Source organism: Carcharhinus amblyrhynchos, chromosome 9 (genome assembly GCF_965287045.1).
Source record: "Carcharhinus amblyrhynchos chromosome 9, sCarAmb.v2.hapA, whole genome shotgun sequence".
NCBI lineage: Eukaryota > Metazoa > Chordata > Chondrichthyes > Carcharhiniformes > Carcharhinidae > Carcharhinus > Carcharhinus amblyrhynchos.
This window is the reverse complement of record NC_137332.1, coordinates 69,672,526-69,685,126: the sequence shown is the minus strand read 5'-3', so window position 1 is coordinate 69,685,126 and position 12,601 is coordinate 69,672,526. Positions and strand designations below refer to the sequence as shown.

The 12,601-nt window shown below is 39.6% G+C and overlaps 1 protein-coding gene across 3 annotated transcripts in view; it reads right to left on the bottom strand.

Moving 5' to 3' along the window:
- The window catches only part of dnm3a (dynamin 3a), a 183,375-nt gene that overhangs the window by 94,971 nt on the left and 75,803 nt on the right, over positions 1-12,601 (bottom strand). For 2 of the 3 annotated variants that reach the window (XM_080195910.1, XM_080195909.1), the window contains 4 exons: positions 11,535-11,621; positions 9,857-9,927; positions 7,183-7,234; positions 6,298-6,327 (listed from right to left, as the gene is read on the bottom strand). In XM_080195910.1, coding sequence (XP_080052036.1) covers positions 6,298-6,327; positions 7,183-7,234; positions 9,857-9,927; positions 11,535-11,621 — 240 coding nt within the window. The remainder of the gene's footprint in view (positions 1-6,297; positions 6,328-7,182; positions 7,235-9,856; positions 9,928-11,534; positions 11,622-12,601) is intronic. The other variant, XM_080195908.1, reaches the window with a different exon arrangement.

Genomic DNA, 12,601 nt, shown 5'->3' with positions numbered 1-12,601 from the left:
CATTGATGGTGCATAGGGAGTACATGTGGTGGATGAGGGATGTGAGTGGTGAAGTCTGGAGGGCTCTGAACTATTCTATTTCTTTTTAAACTTGAACATAGTGTACAGATGCATGCTTTTCTCACAGCCCATCTGGCAGCCTCTGACCTCTTCCAGGGGCTCACCACAACTCCCATTTTCTTCTGTTGGCCTCCTGATCAGGTTTGCAAAGCCAGGGAATGCTCCAACTCTGCGCTTCCGACCTCCTGGAAACTGGGTGTCTGGATACGATGATGTGGCTAACTGAATCTGCTCAAAAATAGCAAATCATTTTCAGAAAAGTGACTGTAATTCTTACTAATAGATCTTCCTTAATGGAAACTGCCTGTGCCAGACACAGTTTATTAAAGGCAAAAGACTTCTGAAGACTTGAGAAGATAAATAATTTTTCTTTTGAATTTTTGATCACAATTTTTGATTTTTTTTATTTTCAATGCCTTTTGATTTTCCATTAAAACCTACTTGTATTACCTACCTAAAACCTAATGTGAACTTTCTGATGTCTTACAAACTCTACACTTGCCCTGTTCTAAAAGTGCTGGTGAATTGCTGGGGACATCAATTCTGCACAACTACTCTGTTCAGTAACATTACAAATAGGGAGAAGTGTACTGTAGGCAGGGCAGTTTGTTCACATTTTACTGGACAAATGTCCAGGGGATGGAGAAGAACTTACTCTGCTTGAGATGATCAGACACATTTATTATTGAGTCCAATACAGAATTACAAAGAAGAGAAATGAAATTTAATGAAATAAAGCCAACATAATAAAAGCTATGAACAAAATCATGCTTTATCCTTACTCATAAATAATGGCTTTGTGTAACACAATCTTTCTAACGGCTTTTCATGATAGAGAATTTAAGTTTCCCAATGGCTTCCTGGATATGGACACCACCTGTTATATACTGAGCCACAGAAATCATTAAGTTCCATCTGAATTCTGACCTGAGTTAACATATTCTCACCCTCGGGTAGAAGCTGTAATGTCAGCTTCAACCTTAGCCAACACTAAAAAAAAAGGCAGGATGTATTTTTTGATCTTTATCCAGTGACCCTGCTAAAAAATGCATGTGGAATACATGCTGGAGTACAGGGCCTGATTCAGCTGTGGTAAGTTGCATGGTAAATAGCTTGCCAATCTTCAGTGTCCAGCTTTGTGACAAACATTCCTCAGGCAATGTACTGGGACCAATATCCAGCAAGAATTAGCTCCTCAAGGATGCAGAAATTAGGAAGAATTATTTTATCAACATGAATGTTTTGATGTGAAAAACAAACTATTTTGATGCCTTTGTGGCTCATTTTGGTATGCTTTGTGCATTATTTTTTGGAAAGCTTCAACATCAGCTATTCTTTGTAATTCCACAAGCAGCAGGTTCTTTCTCTCAGATGTGATGTTGTGAGCAGCAAAGGTTTATAAGTCAACATGCACCACTTCAGTCAATAGATTGCAGGCCTGTCAGAAAATGGTGACTAGGGCAGAGAGATAAGTGCAAATAATTCAATTAAAATTTTATCTAAAGTAAAACAAAATCTACAAAAGGAAGTCTAACATTTACAAATCAATGATGAGGGACTAAGGAACAGAAGTAGGCATTTAGCCCTTGGAGCCTTTTGTGTCATTCAATGAGGTCATAGTTAATAATGGTCTAACTCCACGTACCTATTTTTGTCTCATATCCATTCGGGTTGGATTTGGATTGGGTAGGCAATTACTACACACTTGTACAAAATATGGCATCATGACGGAAGGCAGATGGGTGCCAAAATCAGAAGCCTATCTGCTGTTTTAAGAAAATCAATTAATAAGTTTTTGAGCTTGTTAAAAAGCCAATCATTTGCAACTTTTTGTTGCCTACTCCATTTTTTGCTGATCACATGGGAAAAATGTTGGGAGCGTGTTAGGTCAAGTGTGGGGTGGCAGTGAATAGAATCACAATTGCTGATAGCAGCAGAGTCTGTTGAGGAGAGAAGCAGCGTTTGGGTGTTAGTAGATTTTATTTGCTCAATTTTATAGGCTAGCATAAGAATTAAGAGAATGAGAGGCAAGCAGGCTTTTAAATTGGTGGCTGGAGCCAATTTCTGGTTAATGGCCTAACCCCGTCTCCCATCAGACATCCAGCTTCAGATGCCCAATTGGGCACGGAGTCCCCCTTTCACACGCTAATTGGCCTGTATTCCTCCCTGCTGGCTGCTCTGGCTGGCTGACACTTGATTTGATATGCTGAAATGCATGTTCAATCAAGCAGGAGCAAGTGAACTGCAGTTTCCTTATACCACCAGAAACCATAAAATCCAGCCCAATATAACTATGTAAAATATAGATTGAATTGTTGCAGAGATCATTAGCGAATTCTCCCAAAAAAATTCTAGACGTCAAATTTGTGTGAAAACTGAAGTAATTCATGCTGTTTTTTTTCAGTAAGAGTTCAGAGAAGAATCTCCCATACTCTGTGCACTGCAGAGGCCACCAGCGAGAATATCACTAAATTTCAGGGAGTGGGACTATTCACATTGGGGAAGCTGAAATCAGCAGGCCTCTATGCATGCACCAATCTGTCAGTGCCGAGACTGGCACATGCGCAGTGCCCCTGCATTGATGGCCTCCCAATTGCTGGCCAGCTTGATTTGCCGGCCATCCCACACCCAATCACTTGCTCCCTCAACCATTCCCGGGCACAACACGACCCCCTGCCTGGCCTGCTGCGTTCTCCAGCCTCCCACCAATTCACCCCCAATAGTAACCACACCCCCCACACACAGTCCCAGCTGCCCCCGCCCCCCACTATCGCTGGTCTTCCTGCTTCCCCTATGATCCCTATGTAAAGTGGCAGCAGGACCCCCCAACTCCGACAGATCGCCCCCTAGGCAACCCCCCGGGCACTGTCCCGTACCTGATGGTCAATGCCAAGGTGCTCCCTGGATATTGACACTTTGCCCCTTGGGCAGTGTCCAGGGCACAAGCTGGCATCGCCAGGGTGCAATGCCCATGGGGCACCCTCTGGGGGATGGTCCAGGTTGCCTCCCTTCACTCCAGTGGCGCCAGGCCACTAGCTTCCCAAATGTGGGGAGCCCTAGTGTTCCCCAATGGAGTGAAATACTCTGGTGGGGTGGGAGATGCTAGTGGGCCCGGAGACTTCAGTCTGAGGCCCGCTAACGAAATGTGAATTATATTTCCAGCATGAAGCAAACACCGCCAAGATCCAGTGATGGGTGATGCAAGCGAGGCTCGAACGCTCACATAAGCCCCGCAAATCGGCTGATGCAAGATTTCCCTGGCCTGCTGCACTAATGGCTCTTTTCTGCTGCACTTCTAACCTGCTGATGGGATTGAGTCAATTGTTGGTCACACCGTGACTAACCTCTCCACTGCCACGCACAGGGTAGAAAGATACAGCAACGGATCACAATTTCACCGCCTTCTCCATACTTCAGCTCACAGAGACCAAAAATCAATTCATTTGCAAGCCAGCAACATTTTATGCACAGAATTAACACTAACACAGAAAACTCAAAGTTTTTCCCTACCCAGAAAGAAGTCAGTGAAAAAATGATAAACAAATATACTTAACAAAGGAAAATAATAAAATGTTGAGAAAGTTGGTAAAGAAAAACAAAATAGTGAGGTGCTTATACAATTTTAAAGTATTACTTAATATGTGATTAAAAATGGTGTATTTAAATCTATAGAAGGCAAAGCAAAGGACGGCATAGTAGCACTGCTGCCTCACAGCACCAGAGACCCGGGTTTGATACCCGGCTTGGGTCACTGTGTGGAGTTTGCACATTCTCCCCGTGTCTGCGTTGGTTTCCTCCCACATTATGAAAGACGTGCTGGTTAGGTGCATTGACCTGAACAGCTGCCAGACTGTGGCGACTCGGGGAATTTCACAGTAACTTCATTGCAGTGTTAATGTAAGCCTTACTCGTGACTAATAAATAAACTTTACTTTCCTTTATTGATATTCTTGTAAACACAAGCGCAAACTTTGCTAAAGTACATAATAACAACCGCATCTGGCACAATAACCTGTTGACCAGATGAATATGAAGCATTCATTTCTATAACATTTAGACAATAGTTTGACAACCTGAAGACTATTCCACCAGCTCTATATACACAAAACATAAGTAAACACTCATGGAACACACTGGCAATACATAGGATCTATCTGTGGCTAGGAAATAAATTGGCTCAGATCTTAAGGTGCTGAAGATGTGCAAAACTATTTATTCACTTCCATTACTCCTCTGAAACTGACATAACTTGTGGAGTCCACACATGTGAGGTCCACACATGTGGAGTTGAAAATCCAGAAGTTGCAGTCAATGATTCTACACTTTCCCATTGGGTATGCTGTTGAATTCCCCACAGACTGCAATCAAATAGAAATCACTGAACTGAAAAAAAATAGTTATTTTACAATATCAATCTTGCAAATAAAAATCTTTAAAAAGTTTTAAATTGCTGAATGAAGATAACTGGACTTTTAATGACATACTTTAATTACTGCTGAACAGGCTAACTGACCTTGAAAATCTATTGGCACATTTGTGGAATGTCAAATTTCTCAATTATGATAAAAGAACACCACACTTTTTTAAACATCTTTTCTTTAAATATGTATTTATGATATTCCTGCTCCCATTAAAAGTGAAAAATCTAGTGCATTTTACTCCCTAGTTTTCTGATTGAAAATATTTCAATGTGATTGGTTGCTTGATGCCATCACTATTGCTGGACAATCAGAGACTCCCTAGACTTGGTGGCAGATTCAAACTGGCAATGCAAAAAGGGACATGTATGCCACAGAGATTGTTAAATCTTTGTAGGCAGCTTTCTTTGAGGCCAATGGCAAGCACTGTCACTTTGGAGCTGACCGCAAAATCCAAGCCATTTAAAATAGGATTTTTAATGTGATGTCAGTACAAAATCAACAGGTCTTCAAATCCATATTGTAATCCACAAAGATTAGAACACTGGCACACTTAGAACAAAATGTTCTGCTCTTTCTAATTCATACTTCAAATAAACTATAGTCATGTATCATTCAAATTTAAAAATCTGAATTAGTATATCCACCTCATGACTTAATTTAACTAAATTCAGTTTTTGTATCTATCACCAAAGTTACCTGAAAAGTCCACAGAACAAGTGCTCTGCAACTTTGAATTTTCACAAATATTACATAATAAAATCATGAAACTAATACGTTTGAAGTCATAAAACACATCTGTATTTACAAAAAGTCTTTATATATACTTTTCCAGCGTGTATTATACACATATGGGTATCAAAAATACTAAGGATCTTATTGTGGAATACAGACATAAAACTCTTATGATTGAAACACTTAACCCAAGGCAGATATTCCATTGGAGTTGAGACAAAACAGACTGGAGGACTAAATATTTCAAGTCTCATTAAAAGAAAGACTGTGATCACCAATCAAAGTGATAGATTAAATCAGAACAGAGCTAAAGTTCAGCAAGATGCTCACTAATTTCTAAAAGGCTGGAATTGTTAGTAGCCTAATATATCAACATATATCTCACCAAACATGCACAAAATTAGAGGAGCAGGTTTCATTATCCATGTCTCATCAATTCTGCTCAGTTAACAGTTTTTGAAAACATTGAAGGACAGCTCAAAGCAAAGAAACTACCAGTAGGCTATCGAAGGTATAAAATTATGACATGAAAGCTATGTAGAATTAGGCAAAATTTCGAACACACTCAGTTGGTAATGTAAAGATAAAAGATATAAATATGACATGTGAATTGTCACAAATGATTGATAGACTTGATACTGTATAGCTACTTAACTAGGCAGTACAAAGCAACTGTTATAAGTTCAAGGTTTATATACATTCACTTAATTCACAAGAGTTGAAGCCAGCTTAAAAACCCAATGAAAAAGACCTGGATAATGAAATTGTCAAATTGTAATTTGATATTATAAACAACTAGACTAGAATCCATGTGCTGTTTTACATATTTGCATTGGCATATCTATTTCAGCTCAAAGACATATTAGTTCATACATGTGCCTCAACGTAGTTAGTAACTCTAACTAGTAAACGGATAAAATATATCATTTTTTCTGTGCATTAAAGGTGAAAAATTTGTAAGTGTCCAAAAAGGTTAATAGCGAACTGAAGATCAATGTGTTATTTGGTTACAGGTAAGCTGACATAAAAGTTACAGTGCTCAGTAGTAAACTGGTAGTGTATCTTACAAAATCTTAGCCCGTACAATTTGCCTCAAGAGTGGAAGATGAGAGTCCTGAAATGGCAAAAACAGAAGGAATACAACAAGAAATACATTGGTAAAAATTTGGGATTTAAGATACATATTTTAAAACATTAAGTTGAAAATGTCTTGAAGTGCCTGTTGCACAGTTTCACAGTAATTGGTTGCCATATACCAGTACTGAATTATAATAATTCCCTGATAAATTTAACTCTCTTAAAAATAATTAGTGAAATGGATTTTGAGGTTTCCAAACCACAATAAATTACTAAATTTTGCACTGTAGGAAGTTTTAGGATTAACTCTAATCAAATCTATTGCAACAGACACTAGCAAAAATGAAGCTCTCCACATAACAGAGACAACCACTTGACATTATATCAAAACTTTAGTGAAACAGACACCCTGCCCTCAGCTTGAAGGCCTTCTCTTTAGCACTTAATGAAGATATGCACATGTCTGAACTAGTAAACTACACTACACAAAGGCACACATTGATTACTCACCAATAATTCTTTTTCCGAGCATTAACAAAAAAAAGTTGTAAACAAAGTGCAATTAGTCGTGATGGAGGATCATTGGAAGGGAAAAAGGCAACAGAAGATGAGTAGAAAGGAAGTTAATTTGGCACAGATGGTGGTGGTGATTAGAAGAGAAAAATGGCTTTGAAATATTTATCCAAAGTCAATCAGGCTATGCTCAAAAAAATGGATTTCAACAACAACTCAACAGAATCCTAAATGGTTCTGCAGTAAGTATTAACAATGTTAGGGGAAAAAAAACTGCATTTGTAAAAACTATTGTGAAGAATGAAAATTAAACTAAAACTGCAGAAGCGTGATACATGCTTCTATTTGGACCTTACCACATAAGTTAAGACACTCATACCTGATTCCCAATAGTGTGCTTCTTACAAAGTTGACTAGTCCTTTGTTGGGCACTACAGAAAAGTAAATGCAAGAAGTTCCACAGGATGAATATCTAGCAAGTTAAATAAATTCTTCAGATACCCATGAAAAAAAGGCATCAACTAATTAATGATTTAGTTTCTGTATTGCTGAAAAAGGAGACATGCACTCACCAGGATAGATTTGCAAGAATACCAAATCTCAAAGGTAGCAACAACTTACACCACTTGGTAAGAGGGTACTGATTGGTGCCTTGGCCAATCAGAGTCAATCTTCCTGGTTTAAATTTAAAAACCTTGGCAGTTAACTGTTCCCTGGTGCCTTCTCCATGGCAACCACTTTATCAGCGTTCACTTGACAACCAATCAGCATCAATCTCTTTGAAAAAGACCTTCCTGCTGTCTGTCCTCAACTCTCCTTTCGGTTGCTTTAGCCTATACAGAAGTCCTTGCATAAAGTTGTGGTTGTATTCCCAAAAATCACAACTTTACTGAATTGATGTTTCTTTAGACATTTCTTACCCAGAAAAAGACAATGTACATGTTGAAATACTGTACCATATGTATGCATTTCTGTACATTCTCCTAGCTGGGCAAAATTGCAAACTAAAATAAATGACAGAAATCACCCAAACAATTCCTGAGCATCTTTGTCTCACCCAAAGCACTCCTGAAACTCAGCTCAGCCTTTTGTTTGATATCCTTTCCTACTGTGTGTGTGTGTGTCTCTTCTTTCATATTCTCTCTCTTATTCTTTCCCATACTCTCTCGCTGCCCTTTCCCACTCGGTCTCTTGCTCTCCTTTCCCTCCCTCCATCTGCCTCTGTCTCTCCTTCCCCTCCCTCCATCTGCCTCTCTCCTTTCCCTCCCTCTGTCTCCCTCCCATCCCTCCTTCTGTCTCCCTCCCATCCCTCCTTCTGTCTCTCTCTCATCTCTCCTTCTGTCTCTCTCTCCCATCTCTCCTTCTGTCTCTCTCTCCCATCTATCCCTGTCTCTCTCCCCTCCCTCTGTCTCCCTCCTGTCCCTCCCTTTTTCTCCCTCCTGTCCCTTCCTCTGTTTCTCTCCTGTCCCTCTCTCTGTCTGTCTTTTGTCCCTCCCCCTGTCTCTCTCCTGTCCCTCCCTTCCTCTGTCTCTCTCCTGTCCCTCCCTTCCTCTGTCTCTCTCCTGTCCCTCCCTCTGTCTCTCTCCCCCTTGTTCTCACATTTCACCCCATCAGCCTGTGCATGCAAAGCATAATCCTCTGCCATTTTCATCAACTCCAGTGTGATTCCACCACTGAACACAGCTTCCCTTCACTCTCTCCATCAGCATTCTGCAGAGACTATTCCCTCCAGGATAAGCTTGTCCACTCCTCCACCACACCCAACACCTTTGCCATCACCCATGGCACCTTCCAATGCATTCGCAGAAGGTGTAATACCTGCTCGTTTAGCTCCTCCAAGCTTATCATTTAAGGTCCAAAATACTCATTCCAGGTTAAGCAGCGTTTGACTTGCACGTCTTTCAATTTGGTCTATTCCATTCGCTGCACCCAATGTGATCTCCTCTGTATTGCAGCTTAGACTGGGTGATTGTTTTGCTGTCATCCAACAAAGATCTGTGTGCAATCAGGACCCCGACCTTCCCGCTGCTTGCCATTTTAACACATGATCCTGCTCCCATGCCCACATCTCTCCTTGGCCTGCAATATTCCAGTGAAGCTCAATGCAAAATGGAAAAACAGCATCTCACCTTCTGATTATGCATATTACAGCCTTTCAGTCTCAACATCAAATTCAACAACTTCAGATGATTAGCTCTACCCCACCTCAACCCCTTTATTTTCATTTCATTTCATTTTTTAACTATTCTCTACCTTTTACTTCTTTATTGTCTTTCTTTAATTTCCACCCCCCCCACTCTTCCCCCTATTTTATGCCCCATTTCCCCCCTCCCCCCACATCTTCATCTGTCGCAGCTTACCCTCTGATTTCAGCTTCTGTGCCGCGTGACCATTCATACCTTCTATTCTCTCTATGAACTGCTGTTAGCAGCCTTTCCCTCTGTTTTTGTCACTATGACTCATCTTTCATTCCCTCATTCTGCAGATTAAATATCTCCCACTTTCTATGCTTTTTAGCTTTGACAAAGGGTCATCTGGACTTGAAACGGTCAGCTCTTTTCTCTCCTTACATATGCTGCCAGACCTGCTGAGATTTTCCAGCATTTTCTCTTTTGGTTCCATTTAACTTAACCTGCATCACTTTTTTAGCTTGATGGTTGCTTATAACTGGAGGGGCAAACCAGCATGGAAAATTGACCACTGTTGTATGTTTTTTAAACTTTTCAAAAAATACATCGATGGGGAATTGGTGTAGGTTAACTGGATGCAACACAATAAAAGGATTTGTGTAACATTATTAACCTACAGCAACGTTGAATGGTTTTTGATTAACATATGCATATCAAGATTGTGACCAAGATTTTCTGATCCCACCTGCAATGATTCCCGCATTGGGCTGGACTGGAAAGTCCCGGCCTATATTACATCCCACTACTGATGTCTACATGGTGTGATCATGCAATGTTTGATTTCAACATGAGATATAGATCCAATGCCTTTACTTAATTTGCAAATTATAAATTATCATTAAAATACTTTAACCAGATACTTACTTTGCAAATCCAATGAAGTCTTCATGATTAGTGTTGATGTAAGACAACTGGATATCAATCAGTAGCAACACCTAACAAAAAAGGGCAAAAATTTGGAAGTTGTAACTTTCAATGAAACTTTCGACCCCACTTCTCTAGCTAACTAAGCAGGTGAGAGGAAAAGTTCTGTCACAGCGTCTGCCAAGAGTGTTTCACCATTCTGGTAGGAAGCAAAGCCAAATTAAATATCAGTGTTATGGTTTCTATTTTGAGACATCAACTACAGAGGGAACTGTAAGAAGTTGGAAATCACAGAGCTGGGACATAATGATGTGAGATAAATATTTTACTGACACTCCCTAAATATAGAAACTTAGAAACATAAGAAGATTTAAGGACTTGAAGGAAGCCATTCAACTGTCCTATCTGTGCTACTGAAAAAGAGGTATGCAGCCTAAACCCATCTCATAGCTCTTGGTTCATAGCCCTGTAGACTGTAGCATCTCAAGTGCACATCCAAATATTTTTTAAATGCAATCAGGGTTTATGCTTTTCCCTTTTCAGGCAGAGAATTCCAGAACCTTACTGCCCTCTGAGTGAAAGTATTACTCCTCAACGCCCTCCTTCTACCAATTACTTTAAACGTTTGCGCCCTGGCTAGTGACCTCTCTGCCAGCAGAAATAGGTCCTTGCTATCTGCTCAACTCAGTCCCTCATCATTTTATAGCCCCAATTAAATCTTTCCAGAGCCTCGTCTGTTCCAAAGAGAACAATCCTAGCCTATCCAATCTTTTCTCAGCACTGAAATTCTCCATTCCTGGCAGTTTCCTCATAACTCACCTCTGTACCAACTCTGGTGTAGACACATCCTTCCTGCAACGTGCGCATCAGAACTGTACATAGTACTCAAGCTGCAGAATAACTAGTATTTTATAAAATTCCAGCATAATTTCCTTGCTATTATACTCAATGCCTCAACCACTAAAAGCAAGTATTCAGTATACCTTCTTAGCCACCTTATCTATCTGTCCTGCTCTAGGCAGGGAGTTTAGACATGCACTCCAAGGGCCCACTGTTCACTGAAATTTCTCAGAATCCAATCAATTAGTGCATATTCCTTGACTTGTATCCGCTCCCACTTCTCCCGATGAAACCTCATTTGCCATTTGTCTACCCAACAACCCACCCATTCATGTCTCTCTGCTTTCTGCTGCTTTCACCCTCACTATCAACAACGTGGCCAATTTTCATTTCATCTGCACAATCCTTAATCATGCTCCCTAAGTGCAAAGGTGAGGGAATGGTACTAAATGAGTTGTTCATTTGGAGAGCTGGCGCAGACAAAACATGTCAACTGGCCTCATTCTGCACCGTGACAATTAATTCTGTGATGTCAGATCTTAAAAGTCTTGCTAATGTCTATGTTAGATTATATCAAATGCACTATCATTGAAATTTAGAGGTAACAAGTCGGGTCAATTAAGTTAGTCAGACATGACCTTCCCTCAAAAAATCTATACTAACTGACTCTCTCAATGACAATTTATACTATGCCTTAGAATTCTTTTCCAGTAATTTTCTCACCACCAATCTTAGACCGACTGGCCTGTAAGTATTTGGACCATCCCTTCCTTTTTTAAGCAATAATACATATTACTACTTAAGAGTTTTGTAAAAATAAGCAATGATATTTGTTAACCTGGTTCTTTGTCCTTTCCTCTCTCTCTCGTATGTAGCTGGAAACAATCCTCTCCGTCTCCTCTCGCAGTTTTGGGTACCTACCCAGCTGTAAAGAACAGCAAAGCTTTCCTTTATTCAAATTCCCAAAGTGAAGGTTAACCCATCTCTGGTATCAGCTTCAGGGTTTAACAGTGGGTTCACAGTCCTCATTGGATCCCCTGGTTGTTCATGTCATTCCACATAGAAAGCCAATTATTCACAGCAGGAAAGTTGAACGTTATTACATCCTGATGTGTGAGCTTTGTTGTTCTTACTAACAGCAAGCATAACATAAAATAACATGTTTAATAAAAGAATTTTGCTCACAAACTCATTTTCAAAACAGCCTACTTAGTAAAACAAATATTTTCTACAGATGGAAATGATTCAGTCGTCAGTTAAGGATTTACTGGACTTAAATTGACAAAATCTTCTTTTTAGTTTCCAAATAGGAAAATATTACACACCAAATTTAAATTTTGATTTTCATGCACAATATGGAAACAGAATTTTCTCCTTAGATACAGACAGTTGGTTTGAAATGTTACTAGAAGTTATTACACTATATATCAAACATTCTGTTAACTTCATAGATGCTTCAGATCTGCTGAGATTTTCCAGCATTTCCTGTTTTTGTTTCAGATTCCAGCGCCCACAATAATTTGCTTTTATTTAATTATTCTGTTTGATTAGATCTTATGATGTTAACCTAAGCAATAAATGATGTCACAATTACTAAAAGCAGTGAAATCTTGGGACAATCAGATTACTTGAGGGATACCACAAACTGACATATAAAAGTACAGAAGATCTTAAATGGGGCTTAATGTATGCTGACATGCTTACTTGCACTGATATTTTCTAGTGGCTGTTGGTGAAGAATTATACAACTTCTATATGTGCCACATTTTTACTTGAGTTTCAATGCAACAACTATTCTTCGAATGGGAGGAGTGGTGGTTTAGCGCTAATGTTAGAAATCAGTGATCCAGCTTTCCAGAAAACTAAGATTTTCTTATTTGCTCCTTCAGGTAACATCAGTATCAG